The 21,329-nt window shown below is 41.2% G+C and overlaps 3 protein-coding genes across 5 annotated transcripts in view; 1 reads left to right on the top strand and 2 right to left on the bottom strand.

Moving 5' to 3' along the window:
- patj (PATJ crumbs cell polarity complex component) overlaps positions 1–3,297 on the top strand; it is a 98,707-nt gene extending 95,410 nt beyond the window's left edge. The window contains exon 41 of the mRNA XM_064331304.1: positions 1–3,297. This exon is cut by the window's left edge and continues 9 nt beyond it. Coding sequence (XP_064187374.1) covers positions 1–138 — 138 coding nt within the window. The 3' untranslated portion in view covers positions 139–3,297.
- A 477-nt stretch (positions 3,298–3,774) lies between these two features.
- pdzk1ip1 (PDZK1 interacting protein 1) lies at positions 3,775–8,020 on the bottom strand. Its single transcript, XM_064331309.1, has 4 exons — positions 7,734–8,020; positions 6,718–6,832; positions 5,498–5,587; positions 3,775–4,553 (listed from the first exon to the last, which is right to left on the bottom strand). Exons 1-4 carry the CDS (start codon positions 7,795–7,797, stop codon positions 4,481–4,483), a joined length of 342 nt encoding a protein of 113 aa, XP_064187379.1. The 5' UTR covers positions 7,798–8,020; the 3' UTR covers positions 3,775–4,480.
- A 4,477-nt stretch (positions 8,021–12,497) lies between these two features.
- tal1 (T-cell acute lymphocytic leukemia 1) lies at positions 12,498–21,126 on the bottom strand. 3 transcript variants are annotated; one of them, XM_064331301.1, is made up of 4 exons: positions 21,002–21,126; positions 17,646–18,290; positions 16,414–16,505; positions 12,498–14,312 (listed from the first exon to the last, which is right to left on the bottom strand). In XM_064331301.1, the coding sequence occupies exons 2-4, from the start codon at positions 18,158–18,160 to the stop codon at positions 13,876–13,878; spliced, it is 1,044 nt and encodes a 347-aa protein (XP_064187371.1). In that variant the 5' UTR covers positions 18,161–18,290; positions 21,002–21,126; the 3' UTR covers positions 12,498–13,875. The 3 variants fall into 3 exon arrangements, with proteins under 3 accessions (XP_064187371.1, XP_064187372.1, XP_064187373.1); XM_064331302.1 differs by having other exon boundaries at positions 17,646–20,504; positions 21,002–21,116; XM_064331303.1 differs by lacking the exon at positions 17,646–18,290 and having other exon boundaries at positions 21,002–21,123.
- Between the last annotated feature and the right edge of the window lie 203 nt (positions 21,127–21,329).

The raw sequence follows: 21,329 nt of genomic DNA, 5'->3' as shown, positions 1-21,329 counted from the left end.
GCGGTGGACGGGCGGCTGAAGCGGGGGGATCAGATCCTGTCGGTGAACGGCGAGAGCCTGGAGGGGGCGACGCACGAGCAGGCCGTGGCCGTGCTCAAGCGGCAGAGGGGCGTGGTCACTCTGGCGGTGCTGTCCTAACGCCGTCACCATGGGAACACCGGGAACTGGGCCAGAGTTGCAGGCACACACACTGATGGGGGAGTGGGGGAGTGGGGGGGGGGGGGGGTGGCAAGAGGGACAGCAGCACCCAACTGCTCATCCTTATCTGTCCACTCTAACAAGGGCTTCTGGAGGACCTCAAACATTTAGGGATTGGGGTTCACCTGGGGGGTGGGGGGGTGGGGGGGTTTGATGCCACATTGGGACAGTAGGATCCTTAAACAAAAAGTGTTGTCTCGCGCTTCGACCACACTGGCCCTGCAGGTGGCGCTGTTGTGCTGGGACTAGGTGGCCAGAGGGGGCTGATGACAGTGGCAGTGCCGCGGCCCTGTTCCGTCCCCTGTCCCAGCGCCCTCGCCTCTCCCCTTGGTTTGTGCTGATTCACGGCGGCGCGGTTTGACTCAGTACAAAACCAAGGGAATGGGAGAGGGAACCTTAGTCCAGCCCTCTCAGCCCTGTCTTAATATCCTGGCTCCTCCCACTTCCGAATACCGCAGTGCGTTAACGTGGAGCCTGCTGCTCTCTGGCCTCTGACACCCGGCGAAGACGCAGGAAACCAGCGCGTGCGAGAACTGTCCTTCCCTTAACAGCTGAGCACTTCCTGTACAGTGCTGGAGCGTGTCACGTGAGTGCTGCTAGGCAGCTCCAGGACTGTAGTGAGCGATGTCACCGATCACAAGAGGTGCCCCTGCAGCTTGAGGGAGGGGTTTTGCAGTCAACGTCACCCAGTCACGTTCTGGAGGGGAGGAGTTGCCCACACACAGTACCTCCAAATCAGCTGATCCCTTTAAGCACATGACGGTCCACACATTCGCGTGCTCTTGTTGTAGCATCTCCTGTGTAGATGAGGGGTGTTTTTAACGCATTCCAGCTCTCAAACCAGTGTGTTCAACTGTTTTGTGTCCGTTTCGTGGTCTGGGGATGAGTGTGGCCAGAGACTTGAGTTATGAATATAGCAGATATGACCAGATATTCTGATAATGTTTGCCATGCAGCAAAAGGCCTGTGCCTGAGTTATTTTTGTCCACATGTGAACTGAAGACAGGTAGATGGACATGGATTAACTGGTAGAAACGTTTGTACTGAAAGGCATTGATGCAACAACGTGTTTCAAATGCGAAACGACGCTACAAGTGGATATTTTTATGTATGCAAAATATCTCGACTGCCTGTGCTCAGTTGCCAGTCTATTTCCGGCAGCCCTCTCTATCCATTTACAAGGTCAAATGTTTAGTATGGTAACGCACTTGAGCCCTTGACATAAGACTCTCATAACACTCATAAACATAACAGATGTCACACGATGGCATAACGGATGACATCAGCTTATGTCAAATGACAAAACTTTTTTAAAATCTGCAAATGTCTGTAACATCTGCTATAACATTTACTTATAAAAGTGATGAACTGTCATGTTATTTCATCTTGAAATAGCTGTTATGTCATGTGTATGACTGTGTTGTCTGCCTTATGTCAAAGGGCTCAAGTAAAGTGTTGGCTTCTGTAATAGTCAAGAAAACCCATGGCCACTTCCAAATATCTCTGCTAAGAAAACATCAATGTATAGCATAGCACCATTAACTTATAAAGTAAGGTGTGGCAGGTTGATTTTGTGAGTTGTTTGTTTAGAGAACATCTGGCAATATCCACATCAAAATATAAATATCGCGTCAAGTTGAATCGGTGTGGTCTTTTTAATGTCTCTCAGTATATCGATGCATTGGGAAACGTGAGTGTAGCACAGTTAGGGGTACATATATTTTTTATCTGGGTGAGCTGTGGATCTCAGGATGTGTTCAGTCACTTTAGAAGGTTTGAAATTCCCTTTTCTCAGCTTGTCTGCACACACTTTGTTCATAACTATTGACTATTTCTGTTGAGTCAGTTAATTCGAAAAGGGCCTTTAGCATTTCCGCACAGAACAAGCAGTCAGTTTTAAGAATGGGCAGGAGGAGCAAATGCTGTTTTTAAATTTTATTTTCCAGTGACCACTGAGACTGCCATTTTATTTCAATACGTAAGTGTAAATTAGTATATTTCACCTTAACGTTGAGTCGCAAAAACTTTTTAAAGGCTGGTTGTTAGTATTAACATTTAATAATATTGTAGCTGTAGGGAAGTCCAATACTTTTCACTTGTTTTATTTTCTAAATGTGTAATTTATTTCTTTCATCATGTCGAGCATGTCGTAATCATTTCATCTGCTGTTTTTATTCTTTCGTGTGGGTTTGTTGGGCGCGTTACGCGCCCACCCGGCGTTCGGTTCTGTGCATCTCGCCGCCGCTGACAATGACAGGAAATCCTGTCCCCGAGGTGACTGGACAGTCATGTCGCGCTGACCCGCGATTGCACACAGGAAGAGGCGCTGGTTCCACCGACTGCCGTTTGGATTTCGCGGTCGTTACGCTCGAGTAACCTGCACAACGACTGCAGCAGAAACACGTCGCAGAACTCAACTGCACCCATATAATAAAGACTGTAAAGACCCTGTATGATCCCCATCGCGAATAAGACATGCCTTTTTGTGTACGTGTCTCTGTAGTGCCTCGTGTTTAATTACATATCACCGTGCCATGGAAAGCTTCAACTCCGTAGGCAGCAAGTGAATACTTCACCTGCAAGCAGTCTTGTCACAACCCCAAGTGCCGTGGGTGTCTAGTTAAATTTCCTTTAACATTACGTTGGTCTTACGGTTGAGCCTCTTTTTTTACGCGTCCATTTGTTTTTCGGGCAGCAGTAGCCTCGCCAGTCTCGTTCTCTCACATTAGTAGCCAGGTTTACTTTTGCTGGGATTCTTTGACGGCCGACATATCGGTGTTTTAGATTTGTGTGCCTGACCCAGTTTTCTCTGGTGGTGTGTGTTCGCCTTCTTGTTTTGTAATGAGGAAAGAGAACAGCATGTCCTGATCTTGGTCTTAAGAGCTGTAAACTGAATCCTGTAACCCAGAATACAGCATTTCAAGCCACATTATTACTGACAGCTAGTCCCATGTAGTGCCATTGAAATATATTTATATTGTCATATGTCATTGATTGATGTAAGATATGTTTTCAGATCCAAAGAAATTAAAATACATATATTAGATATATAATGACAAATGAATGGAGCTGTAATAAAAAATATATGTGAATATTAAATATTTTGTCTTATTTTATTTTTTTTTGAAGGGAGTGCTTTTGTCCTAATTTGCATTGGTGTGTCAAGTTCCTTATTGTGTAATTTTATACTTGTACTTCTAGTAAATGCAGCCATGGAGACTACAACATTCATTATCAGAAAGTTCTGGAAGCCTACAGGAAGTTAGTTTTGTGCGTGCCGGTGAACTTTCAGAATTAATCTGTCAGCATTTCAGACATGGGACAGGAGAATGTCCTGGCCAGAGAATGTATGCGACAATATTTGAAATTCCTAACTGTTGAATGGTTGAACGCTGAAAAGAAGTCTGATGTGCTGTCAGTTTAGGTATTATTCCTAAATACCACTCCACACAACCTTTCCATGTAAAATTGTAATCATTAAATCACATTTCAGACCTTGAACTTTTGTGGAAAGGTTTCACATTAGTCAGCAGAGACATTCTTTGCCTGCAAAGACAGCAGAACCACACAGAGGGCTTTCATTTCAGTTAACATCTTTATTGCCTTGTCTTTGAGGAAATTTACAAGTGCAAGCGTATGATATAAAAAGCACACAACAATTCTATTTTTCATTTACCTTGTCAGTTAAAGTACGGAAAACAGTAAATTCAGATTCATGTAAAAGTTTACATTAGACAAATATTTGGCTTCTGTATGTGAAACAAATGTACCTGTGAAACAGCAGGAATGGTTTTCATAGTAAAGATACGATATTGACTTCTGCCGATAATATAAAAGTAATCGATGATTGCGTGTGAACAAGCAGAAATGCAAACAATTAATACAAAATTGAAGCTCAGTAATGAAATATGAAAATCCTTTCAGCAGAATTCTGTAAACTGAGTGGTTTAGAGTGCTCAGTAACTATGGTGCGTTCATGCTACGGATGTTATTCTACAGATGTTGATTTGATTTAACTCATTTCTAGATTTGATCATCCATCAGTTTCATCAAGCTATGTTTCTCTCTGTCCTGATCCATTGACCTCCAGAAGTGGATGCATCTTGTTGTTGAGAAGGTTGGCGGTAAAAACCCGGAATGTTCTGCGACATTTACCGAAGGGTCTGGTCAGTATTTTGTCAGAGTGTATTTGGGTTTGGAGTGATCTAAATGTCAGCACGCGTGAGCTGAAAGGAGAGGTGTGCAGGAGAATAACGAGGGTTTTTTGTTGGTGTGACGTCGATCACATGACTGTGATCCTCTCTTCAGCGTTCTGGATGGCCATGTTCTCATAGGCGTTCTCGTGCTCACTGGTCCTGTAAGACACACATACAGAGACTTAGAGAAATGTGATGCGATTCCATATGTTTATTAGCATGTTTACAGACAGAAGTGGTTTGACTAACCTTACGTGGACTTTCCCTTAAAAACATCACCCCCTTTTGTCTACCACTAATCACAGTGGCCACTTAAGTGAGTAGATTTTGTGCATGTGTGGAAATCTAACACTTGAAACTATTCTGTTATGTATGTTGCTTAATAAGTTTACCATTTCTATGTGGTAATTTGTGGATTTGTTTCAGGAAGAACCTTGAAAAAAAAATCACACGCACTATTTTAATTCTCATCACTGCCAGCTTGCCACATACTGTAACTAAATGGTAAATGGACTGCATTTATATAGCGCTTTTTATCCAAAGCGTTTTACAATTGATGCCTCTAATTCACCCATTCACACACACACTCACCAACGGTGAAAGGCTGCCATGCAAGGTACCAGTCAGCTCATTGGGAGAAATTAGGGGTTAGGTGTCTTGCTCAGGGACACTTCGACACGCCCAGAGTGGGGGAATCGATCGGGCAACCCTCCGACTGCCAGACGAACACTCTTACCTCCTGAGCTATGTCGCCCCTATAACTAGACTGTGTAGCAGCAGTATTCCATCACAAATTAAAAAGAACCCTTCGTTGTGTTCGCACACTAATGAATCCCATGTGTAGTTATTTTTGTCCTCTTCGGTTTCTGAGAGTTCTATAGCTAGACTAAACAAAAGCAAGCATGAAGACCTTAAATTAACACTTTAGCTGCTCTCTGCTGCCCACAGCTAACTGTTGACATGTAGATGTGAAATGAGGCTCAGTTCAACTGTGACACCGTGATCTTCAGTTAAGTCTACCTGACACAATTTTTGAACCATTCTGAGCCAACATGATACAGATCAAGTAGAGCTTAGAGCTTCCATAGAGAGCAGAGGATTACCTGACCATATCCAGAGCTGTATCGTAGTGTGTTCCATTCTTCATAGTGTAGTCTTCATCGGTCTTCACTGGCACTGCCTTTGACTCTTCCCTAAATAAGGGGGGTATTGGAACAAAAAGAAAGGCATTCTAATGTACTCTTTTAAAGCTCTACATTTTGGCTTCCTAGTTGTGTCCAGATAAATAACCTGTTTGTTTTGCATGGATATGTATGATTAAATCTTGACCATGCTAGTGTTGACTGTGGCTGGGAGGTACTGCAAGGTTTTGTAATTTTAAGTGGAGGGTGGGATTCAGTTTCTAGGGAGTTCTTCACCTTGTCTCGCATTAGGGAATCCTCTGGTCAGGCAGGCACTTGCAGTTCGCTTTCACCAGTTGGTTAAAAACTGCGGTCCTCTAATGCGTTGACTTATAACATGGCTCAATCAATAACTGACAAGTTCCCCTCCAACAGAAATAGCTGGCCCATTGCTAATTAGTTACAACCATGTGCATCCAGATAAACAAGGCCAACCAGCCATGACTTCTATTCACTGCACAGCCCAGCAGTGAAGTGCAGTTACTTTGCCAGGAGATCGTAACTGGAATGGGAGTCACATGTTGTAAGGAGTGCCCAGTCAGCCTGAAGCGTCACTACTGAGCGATGAGGCAGGGAGTACCCAGCAAGATGGACTCTCCCTCCCTCCCTCCTTGGGTGAGTCTGTGTCACCCTGCAGGACTGCTGACAACAGTCACCAATGGCTTTGTAAGGAATCAATTGGCACTAAAGGCCATGTCTTGGTATTGCCCAATTAAATAATAAATATTATGTGATGGAGAGCCGAGTCATTTCCTGTTTTTCAGGTGCTCTGAAGTTCTGTGTTCCATAAATGCAATGGCTGGTTCGTGATATGATATGATATGACCTGTAGTTCCAGTCATAGTGGGTTGTTGAATGAAGCGTACAGCCGAACCATAAGGCCATCAAGACCAGACTGGAGGATCACACGGCAGGACCGGTGAGTCATCCCTCTTGTTAATCCATCAAAAGCACTTTCTCTTTGCTAGTGACTGCTTGAGCTGATATTAAATATACGGGCACCTGGAGAAGTAAAGTGGTGTTGATATCCTATCCAGACAAATCATTTAGTGATGTCATAATGCCTTGAGATGGAGAGAACCCTTGAAACCTGAAGCGCCACAGCTGTCTCCTGCTCTGATGGATACCTGTTGTACATTTACCTGGAGTTTTCACACCACGCCCTGTTGACCAGGAAGGCAACAAAGACCAGGAAAAGGAACACCACCACCGCGATGATGCCAGTAAGCCAGTTCGGTAACGCTCGTACAGCTGCCTCTGCAGATCAATCATTCAAAAGAGAACTCAGTGTATTTTATATTGTATATTGCACATGGTTTCCCATTTGTGTAGTATTGGCTTACAGATTTATGTTTATTTTCATGAATCCATAACATTGGTTTTCTCTAGTATGCTGCCTGCAGTCCATTTAATTTCCTTATTGCCCTCACACTGGGCTAAATGACTGCAGCAATGCTAGTAAAGATGGTTGCGCAGTTAAATTCATGAATTGTTTTTTGTGTTTTACTGCGGATGATCCTCGGCTGACCTGAACGTCATGCTTTATTAAAACTAATACACACGGTACCCCCAATATGTGGGTTTGCTCACTCCCGAGATTGTGGGATAGAAAATGGCATCAATGAAGTGGTTCATAATGAGCATTGGTTTATGAGACTGATCGTTTATCCCACTGTTGTCCTGGAGAGAAAAGTAAACCTGCCGTGTCCTTTTCTTGTGTTGACCTGGTATTTAGTTAACCATTTCCTTCTTCAGGGTCTGCCAGCTAAAGATTGTTCAAACAAGTCATACATGTACCCAAGATAAAACAGCCAGTTCCATAGTCTCTTTCTCACTCAAAACAAGACCAGGTCAAAATCTAGTATATGGCTGGACCTAACACACATGATCCGGCCGACCAATGGTGTAACTTCATCACTCACTCAGTCACTCAGTCACAGACATTCGCGTTTGTAGGGCTGGCCCCGCTGTTGCGGTCCAGCCAAAAATAAAGAGAAAAATCATGAACAACTGCACTATTATCTGTAAATGGTACACATTTTGTAGAATGTGCAGTAATTTGATCAAAATATAAGAACAACAGTCAAATGATTTATGTCCCAGGATTTTCAGGACTACAACAATCTTGGAAAAATAGAACTTTGTGTGTTTCTCTTACCTTGAGCGGAAACTGTCTTCACTGTAAGCAGGAGCCAGAAAAATGCAATAGCAACTTTCTTCATTGTTGATCAAGGTTTTTAAGAGACAAGAATCAGCCTTAATGGGGCAAGCAGGTTCGCATGTGCGGTGAACAGCTCACTCTGAGGCTAATGTCAGTCCTTATGTACTGCGAGCAGCCTGTTCTGAGGCTGATCAACGCTGGTCCGTATGTACTGCGAGCAGCCCACACTGAGGGTAATAGTTACTGCTTGTGACTGGAACAACAACCCTATTTTCAAAAAGATTCCCCTCGAACTGCCTGCCCAGATATACACATAAACACACCCAGTATCCTGGTCAATGATTGACCACACAGCTCAGTCTGAGAGTGAATGCTGTGCCTGCACACAGACCTAAGCAAACATAAGCGTTGAATTAAGGGATGTGGATCATCTTCAATACACAGGTTTCATTTGTTTATTCCATCACGTGTAGCTGTTAAAGGATTAGTCTCAGACAATTGCAGCTGAATTTGTAGGTTGCTGGGTTGTTGCCAACAGTATCCACATCATGCATAATTCATTAACCTATCAGATATGCAATTTGCTGTTCTGTATTGTGTGGAAAAAGTGTATTCATTTTGAAAAGGTTGACACTGGCACATTCCAGCATCCTGTGTTTATGAAGAATAGTTTTCTTTCTCGCAGAATAACCCGAAAACACCTGACTGATCAAGTATATTAGAGCCAACTATGGTGGATGTGTAATGAGGAATCATACTTGCAGTGAGGGACTTTGGCTTGTGAGGGTAAATATCATCATGGTATTATGAGAGGCTCTAATATCTGACTGGGGTGCCATTTTAAACTGTAATCTGTTTGTTTTGATTCTTTTACACGCTACTACTTGACCTCAGTGTCACCAAAAACACAGAAGATAAAATGGTTGTGTCTGTAACGATAAGGGGGAGGAATATGCTGTCATGTTTACAGCCTCTGTGAGAGGAAATCAGACTGTATATGGACTTTTAAGAGCGGAAGACTCTACCGCTATCTGCAGCTGCCCAGGTTTGCAATTAACAAAGTTTCGGGTTTAATAATTAGTCTCTACTCAGTGGTACGAGTGACCAGACCAACAGCACAGCAACAAAAGTCGATCAAATTCTTCTAAAGAATATGACAGAAATATAGGAACAGAATCCAGCAAGGAAATGGTTGTTTTTTTCTTTCTAAATATTCTGAGGGCAAAAAGGTACGTTGCCAAGAGGAAATGAAAGGGTGAGGGTGAAAGCGAAAAGAGCAAATGGCAAACGAATGAAAGGAAAAAGGGAGAGCGAGCTGATTAGTAAAGCAGAAAGAGGGGAGCCCTTGAAGGGCAGGGGACACACCTCCCCAGGACTCCAGGGACACATGAGCTGCACGGGATTGGCGCTCACGACGGGAGAGTGTGTGTGTGTGTATGTGTGAGAGTCCCAGCCAGCCATTGTCCCTCCAGTTCTGTGCAGCGCTAGCCAAGCAATTAGCGGCCTCTTTCACATATACTAACACAGACACACGCATACGCGCAAACCCCACCCCAAACCCCCCCCGCACTCCACACCCCTGCTCTGCCCTCGGATCACCGCCCCCACGCCACCTCTCTCCTCAGGGGAACGATCAGCGATGCCGGAAGCTGATAGGGCTGGTGAGAGACCCAGCCAGGCCCTCTTTCCCTCGCAGCTCTCTGGAGCTGAGAACCAGCCCTCTCCCAGGTTCACTGGAACCTCCACAGCCCCCTGGTGAGCCATCTGATGACCAGGGAGGGAGGGGCCTTTTAATTGGATTCATTCAGCCGGCCTACTTATCTGCTCTCCCGATGATGTTCTTTATCTGCCCACTGCCAGGTCTATTGTCGTTCAGCCCCTCTGAGATCTATCAAGGTTGGGTCCTGCCTGTTCTCATGTCAGCCTCTTATGGGAAAATGGGAGAATTATTTCACATAATTAAAAAGGAAAACTCCCAGGCAAACTCCACTGAGATTTAATCATTTCGTTAAAATGCCTTGATGGATTCCACCAAACTGGTCCCTTGCACCAAGAGGCGGTTATGTCATAGATCAGATATGCAAGACTTAAGGACAGACATATTGACTGAAGAGCACTTGGAAGGAGGATCATTCCTCTACTTGAATATCTTTCCCTGTTATTACTACTTAAACTTAATATTTAAAATATGGAATTCATATTTTAAGCAAAGGTTGAGTGTTGGTCCTCTTTTGGTATTTACAACAAATCTAATTTTTGACTTTCTTTTGAAGATGCTCCTGATAAAATGGATGTTCAGTTAAAGTCTTCGCACATCAAAGAGAACATCCACTTCATCTTCACGTGTGTGTGGCAGTGTCACCATGGTCTTGATTAGCATGTGTGCTAGTGCCTTTACAATGTTCTGTCCTTGTAGAGCTGCTCATAGCTTCAGGGCCAAGAAACAAACACGCATACGCGTGTAAAAAAAGAGAGAGAAGTATCTCCTCAGGACACAAACCACTCCATGTTCTCTTTTGTTACCCGCACAGGGGAACCATTACTCCTAACAAGTCTATTCAGCTCCTAATTAATCCTTGATTCTGAGTGAAGTACTATAAATAATGTTTGCAGAGAAGAGGTTTTTCTTCACAGTTGCCCCATGTGTGTCAATGATGCTGTGAATATAAAATAGGTACTCTTGACCTCCTGTTACTATATTGTAATTACAATTACAATACAATACTGAATGTAATTACCGGGTTGCATTCAACACAGTGCTGACCATGCATAGTTTAATGTGATTGAGTATATGATTCCCAAGGTTTTTTAAAGCTTTTTATTTCTTTTTGTGCCACCACATTCTTTTTAACCTTTGCTTCCGCAAGGTTCTTCAGTTACTATCCCTGGTGCCAAACCCTTTTATAAATGGTGCATGCGTGCCAGGTTCTCTTGACGTGTAGATTTCTTCTGAATGTATAACTGTCCGTCGTTATTCTGCCGCGAGTCTGTGTCTATGGTGGACAGCGTTTGGGCGCCGTGGTCCCAGTTGAATCGCCCTGGGCTGGAGGCGGGTCCTGCGGAAGAGAGTGGTGGCATGCAGCGGGGTGTGATTTTTGTTTCCAGTGTAGGGCCTGAGGGAAAGCGATGGGAAAGCAGAGCCGACCCGTGTGCCTACGGGGCCCTAAGTGTGATCTTTAAAATGGGCCCCACAATAATAAATAGCAAAAATGCTAAATTAAGAACCACCATACAGGGGCCCCCTTATGGGTGTTCCGGCTCCGTGGGAAAGGGTGAACAGGATGGGCTGGGAACTGCCCCTGCCCCAGTCTTTCACACCTCCTCCTACTCCCACTGGGAGCTGCAGACAACCTGATTACTTTTTCATTGGCTCTGGATGTTATCAGTCTGCGGATTTCCATCAAAGCGGCGACAGTAACGGCAAATAGCCTGCCCATCCCCCGAATATGGAAAATCCATATCACATTCAGTAATATAACAACATGGGGTTTTCACAGCACCACAATCTATCATGTTGTACAGTGGACCATATTTTGTCATTTGCAAGGTTTGTTCTGAATTTCTTACAAATTTTCATATTGAGAGTTATAGGACACTTAATTTGCAAATCATGTACAAGTAATGGCATTATCAAACTGTAATAAAAATAAACATAAAAAAGACACGTTCCATTGTATATCAATAACAATATCAATATCTGAATACATTGCCTGGAATGGGTAACAAATAGGGAGTACAAAGGAGTTAAATTCATCATTGATTATTTGCAAATGTAATATTATCTATAACTACCCACAATAGAGGAAATTTACTTTGTTTATAAAAATGACATGCCATGCTCACCTTTTGGAGTGGGAATGGAATATGTATAAAAATAGAATATGTTTCATTTCATTATTTCACTATGTGGGCTCATTGTATAGTTGCGATCCATATGGGACCTATGCTGTTTTATAAATGGCTTGCTGTCCATAGTGACAGTCCACATTTGTAACTTTACTAATTTTGTGATTTCAGAATGCATGGTGCCTCATGTGAAGCCCATTTTCTGGGCCAGTATAGTGTGATATCAGTTCAGTTTGCTTTTAAATAAAGTAAATGTAAACCAGATAACTATTGAAAATTAAGAATACATTCTGGCTAAAATGCTGTGTATATAGATAAGGACATTCAAAATGTATTGCAGCTAATTTGGCCTTAACATTTAATAACAAAGCAAATTTTGAGTAATCCTTTTTGATAAGTAGACATTATTAGGAGCTTAGAAGATGTGGAGATTAAAGACAAAAAAAGAAGAAATGCAACACTTATTAAAATTAGTGACTAAATAATTAATAATGTTCAAGGAGCACTGCAGATCCATACTTGAAAACTCATTCTAATTGCAGCAGGTTCAGTAGGTTTGTGTTATAAAACCCACTAGGTTCAGTAGTGTTCAGTAGGTACACAACAGCTTTTAATTATACCAAACCTTAAGGGAGAATGGGCCCCCAGTCCCCCTAGGAGTCCATCGAAGCCATTTAGTAATGAGCACATTAGCTATTATTATTCGCGTTATGTTTATGTTAATGTTTATTTCACTCTCTGTGTGAATGAAGTTATTTTAGTTAGTAGGCTTATACATTCTATGTTAGTTCAGGGGAAATGTGTACAAAGACTATATCTATATATGCATACTTTAAATAAAAACTAGGAACTAATGACAAGAACTGGGTATACTCTCCTTAATGTCATGTTGGCAGTAAATATCACAATGAGACATTTTTGTGTTTTTCTTTTTGTTTTATTGTTTTCTTTCTTTTTTCTTTCTTTTTTTTTTTTTGAAAATTCTGCGATATAACATTGCATATAATTATAGTTCTATTTACAATAATCTTACAACAAATGTGCTCCTACCAAATGTCACATTAAAATAATCCTTTTTTTTTTTTTGTTTATTATGTAAAGGAACGGAAGGTACCAAGACTGATTACTCAAATGTCTGCTGAGAAAAAGCAGAATTCAATAAAGTCAAATACAGTGATAAACATTCACTGGAATGAAATGGAGCCATTATTTTATCACCATGATATGAATGAGAGGGAGGGAGACAGATCCAAGAAGCTAGGAGGTGGTAAACTGAATGTACCATACCAAAGGACAATAAAAAGGTAAGTAATAAACCCACAGCTTTCATCATTAAATACAGATACACACTTCAGATTTTATGTACACTTGGTGGCAGTATCTCTTGTATCCCTTTGCATTGAAAACATTATTTGATAAATACTAAAATTGATATGGTTTTTTTTTTGTCACTTAAAAAGAATAATGTTTTCATGAGGAACACTGCCATTTTTTTTTCTTTTTTAAGCAGAAGTAAGTATAACCAGTGTCAATATGAGCTGATTTAACTGATTTTAGATGCCATTTAGTACACATTGCTGGCACTTGGAATTTCCCAGTGCAGACAGAGATGTTCTGTTTTCAGCCATAAAAAACTGTGGCGCCTCTGTTAAAAAAAATGTCAGTTGCAAACGTTAAAGTGAATTCTTGGAAAAATTACTGTCTTTATAGTGTACCTAGAGAAAATTCACAAAAAAAGAAAAGGTACCATTTTTAAACTCTTGGGGCCAGTTTCACAGACACAGATTAAGCCTAGTCCTAGACTAAATTCTATTTTGGATGGAGATTCTCCCAACAAAACTCAATTTCGTTTAGGGCTAAGCTTAATCCGTGTCCGTGAAACCAGCCTTTGATTTTTCTCATTTTCATTTGTTCTGTTGCTGGTTAATTCTTCCCTCAGTGGATTCATCCCCAACTTTAACCCCTCGTCCTTAGTTTTTTTTTTTTTTTTTGTTCTTTTGGCCCATTATCTGCTTACAACAGCAGGTTTTATACAGACAAAATCAATCCAACTTTGAGTAAACCCTTTTCTTGTATGTACCAGAGTCTACCACAAGGCCTTTTTGTTTATCTTCGCTGGGTGGGATGCAGAAGACTCTATTAACGAAAAACGAGAGCTACAACATAATTTCGGGAGTGTCCCAGTAGAAGTCCGCGCCATTGAAATGTTGGAGCCCCGCCCACTGCATCTCTCCGTGCGGCTTTCTCTCCAGGTGACTGAGGGCTCTGGCGTCGGAGTCCCCCGCCGGAGCCATCATCGGCGGGCGCCTCCGTCCGAGGGGAGCCCCGGGTGGCGCAGGCCGCGGGGGCCCGGGCGCGACTCCACAGAGGAGTCCTGCTCCTCCGCGGAGCTCTCGGGGCTGCCGTCCCCGTCCAGGAGGCTGCCGCAGCTGGAGTTGGGCGACAGCATCCCCTGGAGGAGGTCCTCCCGGACGAGCGCGGCCTCGCGCCCCTCCCGCGCCCGGGAGCCCGGCTCGCCGCCCACCACGTCGTCCTGGTCGTCCAGCAGCTTGGCCAGGAAGTTGATGTACTTCATGGCCAGGCGCAGGATCTCGTTCTTGCTCAGCTTCTTGTCGGGCGGGTGGGTGGGGATCAGCTTGCGGAGCTCGGCGAAGGCGCCGTTCACGTTCTGCTGGCGCCAGCGCTCCCGGCTGTTGGTGAAAATCCTGCGCACGACCTTGGGCTGAGAACCTGCGCGGGAGAGGAAGAGAGAGAGGAGGAGGAGGGTGAGTCCAGCCCTTCATCACCGCCTTTGTGTTGTTTAAATAACATTCATAAAAGTTATCTCCTGACACACCAGTGCTTATGTACTGTGTCATTCTGTGTGTGCGGCTGTCACACCACTACAGGTGTTTAGAAACGGACTCTTCTTTGTGTGGTGCTAGCATTGCAGAACAGCTACAGTTAGGGTCCTAGTTATAGGGTGGTTTATCCTCCGCCCGCATCTAAATGATGATACGTTTTTAGTTGGCCAGTGAGTACTTATTTTGGTGATGGATCTCACTGCAGATAACATTCCTGCTGTTCCTGATTAAACTTCCTTGAGTGGAAACGCTAATGACCAGAGTGAACACTTGATGTGTTTCAAACCTGAACCATGTTGGTCATTTGACATCAGCTGCTTAACAGCCAAAAAATATACATTAAATCTATTGCATTAGATCAATTATAATGCCATTTGGTGGCAGTAAGGCCTCAAGTAAACAGATTGGCTCAGCTATTTGCAGACATTCTGGATGTTCAAATTTTGTATTGCTTCTCACCGAAAAATGATATATAATAATACTATGATAACAATAACAATAATCTGGTTAAAATCTGATCATAATTACAAATGTTCAGCATAATGTATATCATTTTTTTCTTGTAAGGAAAGGAAAAACAATTATTTTGATTCTTTTGATGTCTTGATGTTAATGTATTGCTTTCACGCTTCATCAAATTAGCATGAATTGATTACATTTACCCTATGAAAAGACTTCATTTTAATTTTAAAATGATGCCCTGCACAGTGTCAAACTTGAGGTTGCCGAGTAATAAATGATAATGCTGCACACAATATTATTTATGCAAGAAATATAAATAAATACCTTGACAGTATAAGGTTCGTGCACGCAAAGAAGCCAAATATGTTAATTATTCTCTTAATGCATATTCAGCTCAGCCTTCACATCTAATCCAGTCGCTCTGACTGCAGTGCCAGCTATAGGCACAGTGCTGCATATTTGCATATTTATGGGATAGCAGCAGCTATCTGTGCTAGATATGCCACGCGTGTGTGTCCTCCTCCAGGCATCTCTAAACCCTGTGCCCCCCACTTCCACTTTCTCCCTCTTTCCTCCCTTCTCTCCATTCCTCTCCTCTTGCTGTTTTCATTTAAATGCACCAGTCACATAAAAGAAAATGTTCTTGCCAAAATTATGCCATTTTATAATTTTTTGTACTGAAATAGCTATTTATTTCAGGCTGGTTTTATCACAAGCCTTTTATGGCGTTTCTCATGGTTTAAAATTCACCCAGTGGGTACATATGCAACACAGAAAAACATGAAAGCTAATCCCAATAAACACGACTCCTGGGATGTGTCACAACATGGAATGTCACAATATATTGATAACACGGACAAATGTGTCATGAAATGTGAAACGTCCATTAGGTTGAAAAAATGTCCAGTAGGTTGCAAACACAAAAACCAAGAACCCCGGACCTTATTCCCAAAGAATTGGTCACAGTTCTCAGACATAATTTTTTTGTAAACAGTTAAAACTCAAAAATAATACCTGACAGAAACTGATCTGAACCAATCTGAACATTTCCTTAAGTATTTTCTTGCTGTTCAAATATATTTTTAATTTAATTGTATTCTACAGTGTTAATCATGAGACCAAAGAGTAAATGAGTGGTGAGATGGAATGGAATCCTGTAGAGTGCAGCAGTTACAGCCTAAGAGTACAAAATCATTTAGGAATATTGTAAAATTCAGATTGGCTTCTTAGTGTCTTCTGATCCTGCAAGATTTCTTAAATCACACAATCTTTCCTTCTGTCGGCATTTAGGTGGTATTATCATATTTATATTTACAATCTGAGCTACGGTCCATTTCACAGTAATGATATGGAACCGTTTTTAAACCTTTTCGCTTATTTTCCTTTGAAAGCTGATTTTCCTTTGACAGTTGATATCTCATTGAGTGTGAGTAAAATGCAAGCATGAAGGGATGGAATGAACTGGAATTTCAAAACACAGCCAAAGCGCATCTTACCATACATATAAAGATCTAAAATTCTCCTACCATCGTTGATTTCAACCTCATAAGGCGCCGGTCGACGTTTCACCCGATTGCTGGGGTACATGCCGTATTGGTCCGGATCACCGCCAAAGCCACTGCCGAAGAATTACACAAAAGTCCAATGAATTCCCTTGATCTTGCTTGATAGAGATGTTGGTCTTGTCAAGTGTTCTTTCGTCAAACTTATATTCTTTAAATACTTTGATTGGAAGTTATATTGTCTTTTGTAGCTCACGTATTTCGTCGTTTTGATAACACATGTTGAGTTTTGAATGTCGAAATTAAATATCAACTCATGATTCAGCATCTAAATTTCTAGATTAACTGAAACAGAAAACAATTCGAAGTTCTAAATTATTCTGTGGGAAGAAATAATATTGAAATAGTAGCCTACCGTTATATGTTCTAAAACAGCAAAACGTCACATTGATTATATTTAGCAGAATACTTTATCCAGACCAGACAGACTGACACAGATTACATTCTTTAGGCTACATACAATCCATTTATACGGCAGGATATTTACAGAAGCAATTCGGGTTGAGTACCTTGCTCAAGGGTACAACGGCTCCACCTGAGCATCCACGGCCTTATAATAAATTCGTCTAATGAATAAATATTAGAATTTAATCAGTTTGTGTATTAAATTATTTTAAATATATATTTTTTAAAGTGTGCCCTGGCCTGCTATAGCCTATAGGTTAATTTTGTTTGTTATAAATGTAATACGAATGAAGGTCCATTATGATGTTCTGTTATGATATTAGTTTCGGTCAAGTTCAGAAAGATAATCTCAAATGTTTTACAGTGTACCTGCCTTTCTGTCTATTAATATCAATGAGCACATATTTAATGATCAGTTACAGCACATACAAATCCGTTTAGTCACGTTTCACAACATAAGAATGATTTAAATGCTAGTCGTAGTCTCGTGTTTTTATTTTTAATTTAATGTGAATTCATTTTTAGTTTTTAAAATATCATAGTATTATCAGCTCATAGGTATCCCATTAAAATGTTCTTGAGTGATCATAAATAGTGGTAGGCTGTCACAACATGCGATCGTCGATGCCTCATGAGACGTGTCTGTTACTGCTGTCCAACATTTGCTTTAAGGTGCTCCGAATATTAAAAAAGCAGAAACCCAATAATTCTACTTTCAAATACGATAAAGCATAAGTCTGCTATAGGCTATGCCTGGTAACTAGCGTTAATATCAATCAATTTCAATTTACCTGTTCAGGGTGCCGAGCGGTTGCGCCATGTTACTGTACAGCATCGCTCGGGCCGGGAGAGGGAAAGCGGGAGGACTCAATTGCACCATTCGAGTTTCGCTCAGCGGGTCCCGGGGAGGCAGCGGCAGGGGAATAGGAGGTCTGCACAGTTCGGTGGTCTGCACCTTGTGGCTGCTGTCTGCCTTATGCTCCCTGGTTTTTATATCCACGGTCCCTCCTCTCCTGGCCAGCTCGATCACTGGCACTTCCTTTTTCAGCTCGTTGGTGTTGTAAGCCGTTTCCTTGGTAACGCCATTAATGATGACAGTCCCTTTGCAGTGGTCCCCTGGGACAGTCTCGCTTCTCCGCTGACTCTCTGCAGAGTCCACCGCTGTCGTGCCTTCCTGTTTCTCGCACACATCACCCCCTTCCACCACGAGACTTGTAGAAGTCGTGCCGTGCCGTGGTGACCCACACGCCTCTCCCCCAGGACTGTTCTCGTCGAACTCGGGTTTCAGTTTTTCCATCATTTTCATGGTTTATCAAATTGTATTCCGCAAAATATACAATATGTGTATAGCTTAGGAAACGTACGAATGCGTAAAACACAATCCTCGCCCTTAGACCCTAACACTCCACAGTAGGCTACACTATCCCCGATGTCACCTGGGAAAAAGAGAATACGTGTGTTTACAATTCCCAACGTTAAACTCTTATTTTAAAATAATTAATAAAACGAGCTCAATTTCTGTGCATCACCTGTTAGATTGACCCTAAAGTCACTGACTGTAGTCTACAATATCATGTGCGCACACATCGTGACCTGCCTCATCATAGTACAACAAAGTCTAGTTCAATCCTGCAGAGCCCGACGCATACCGCGTAGTTGTATTTGCACAATGTTTGAGCAAATGCAACTACACAGTAAATGTATAGGCTACAGCAGCATGATGGGGACTGCAGCCTATATCAACATTAACCATTTTAAGAGTAGATTGTTTTGAAATATTTTTAGTAAGTCAGTATTCTAGAACTCAGTTGATTTCAGTCACCAGTAGTGATTGTTACATCAGCATTATAATGTTCAGTTGAGAGCATTCTAATCAAGAATTTCTGACCTAAAGGGTTAATTAGATCCACGAATTATTTAGTAACTTCCATGTATTATTGAATGTACTACAGCTACTTTTGCGTTCTAATCAGACTGATTACAGAAACTTTATGAAAGTTAGCATTATTCTTGGAATTAGACAATTTACATTAATTTTTATGTAATTGAGAGGCCTGATATATGCCAAATAAAGAACTAAGATAGCTACAGTCTCATCTCCAACTACGATAATGCTCTGCTGTCTGCTCCCTCTATGAGCAAGAAAAACATACAAAAATATATTGTTTGTTCGTTTGTAAAGAAGCCCCGTTCTAAGAGTAGGCCAGTGGTGGGTCTTGTGGAATCCTCTTTAATTCTATGTTGGAGTGAGTTTAAAAAAAAAAAAAAAAACTTGAACTTGACCTACATAATTTCCTGACAAGACCTTAAATGTTGCTACTGATAAATGCATGACAGTGCTTCGAAAGGGGAGTGGGGACTTTATCAGTTCCATACATTCTTGCATCTGCCCAATAATCAGCATACCGTTTAAGTGGCATTGTGATAGGCTTAGCTCTCGTTTCGTGTTTTTGGATATTTGAAATACGCTCATTTTTGTATCTATTAGGGTGCCTATTTTATGTTAAACTGTGAATGTCGTCTATCGTCGGGCAGGTTCCAGTAGGCCTACCAACAGCGTCTAACTGTTATTTATTTCGTGTCCTCAGTTTTACTCGTAATGAAAATACACATTTTCACTGAACAACAACCAATGCCTTAACAAACGGTATTTGCACAAGTCGAATGTATTTAACTATACTTGAAAATATCTTCAGCATTTAATATGAGCAGATGACACCATTCTGTAATTGCCGGTGATTAATTAAGTATTCTTGTTTCTCACATATTTATTATATACACTGTCATGCTTAATTAAACAAGACTACTAACACTATTGCACTGCGTTCGAAAGACTAGCGTTTGTGTCCACAACATCGTTTAAAAGGCTAACTTGCGTTAAAATTAAACACGACCAAAATCAAGATGATCTTTGTTTTGATGGACCTCATTATAATTTCATTCTGTCATGTGCTCCATTCAAATGTTGCACTAATGTTATTAATTTATGCGTTTTCTGCAATATGACGAGCGAAGTTATGATGAAACATATTGAAATATCCACTAAGTAGCCTATATTCTCCCACGTACTACACGCTTTTACAGTAAATATGAGCGTTGATGCTGCCGTCAAATCAAGAGAAAATGTTTGGGAAATCCTGTTCTCCAACAAACCGCTGCTATAGCTGTAATCGTGAATATAATTTGATCTCGAAATAAATTTAGGTTGTATTGCTTTCCAACAAATAAATAAATGTATTGGTATTATTATTATTATTATTAGTAGTAGTAGTAGTAACAGTAGTAGTAGTAGTAGTAGAAGCAGTGGTGGTGGTGGTGATGGTGATGGTGGTTGTAGTATTAGTATGAGTACTATTATTAATTGAATGTGCACATTTTTATAATCGAGGTGAGTTGTGCAATCGGCTGTGAAATAATTAAGCTACGCCAATGCAGGCTTTTAAATGATTTTAACTATAAAACCCTTGGTTTTCCCCAGTATAGATTTTAACTTTTCGTTGAGAGGATCGACATAACTATAGAACCACCTTCATCAATGATTTAGAGGACATTAACCTATCTAAGGTATGATTACCATTACATAAGTTATGTATAATGGTTCATGGGAATGCGTAAATATTCTCCACATATATTTGAGATCAGTCCTTTGTCTTGTTTTCGAAATTAAAACAAACAGGAAAACAAGAAAGACAAACGAAACGAATTCAAATTCACAATTTTTCCTAATTCTGTCAGGTTATCTGTTATTAAACATTTCAGAATAACCTGTTTCATATGCTTTAACTATAACGTCAATTTGAATGCGTACACAAATACAAACAACTACAAATGTGATCATACATTGTTGTTAGACGATTAAATAACCATCCGTTTGTAACAAATATAATTTCACAAATGCATTTAGATATAGGCAATATTCCGTCGATTTAAAATGTCTGACAAAAACATCGATTATCGACTAAAAGGTATTCGACCTACAAATACGAAAAAATGGGCCTCATTGCTATAGCCGATTTATAAAACGAACCGACAGCTCACAGGAACGAACAATAACGAATAAATTATTATAAATATTGTTACTATAATATTCGTATTTTGAAAACTTATGAAATACTAAAATTCCAATGAAATATCTATTTTCCCTTACCGTTACCGAAGTGTTGTTGATATTAGTGTATGTGTGGAGCCATTTTGTCGAGGGTCATCCATGTCTGGGGTTTTAGATTCACTGAAGTGCTGTGTGGAGCTGGAAGTGAGGTCTATATAATTCCACATCACGTCCAGCGCGCCGCTTAGTATGGGGAGCGGAACACGGGAGCAATGTGGCCAGGCGAGATAAGCGCGCGGCAGTGGCCACTTCGTTGTCGATAAGCTCCTAAACCCATTATTTATGAAATGATTCATTATTATTCGGGGTCTTTTATCGGGGCGAACGAGAGGGAAAAAACTATATATATACCTATATTGTATATGAT

Source organism: Anguilla rostrata, chromosome 4 (genome assembly GCF_018555375.3).
Source record: "Anguilla rostrata isolate EN2019 chromosome 4, ASM1855537v3, whole genome shotgun sequence".
Classification (NCBI taxonomy): domain Eukaryota; kingdom Metazoa; phylum Chordata; class Actinopteri; order Anguilliformes; family Anguillidae; genus Anguilla; species Anguilla rostrata.
Note: the sequence above shows the minus strand (reverse complement) of the source record. Positions and strands in the feature narration are given on the sequence as shown.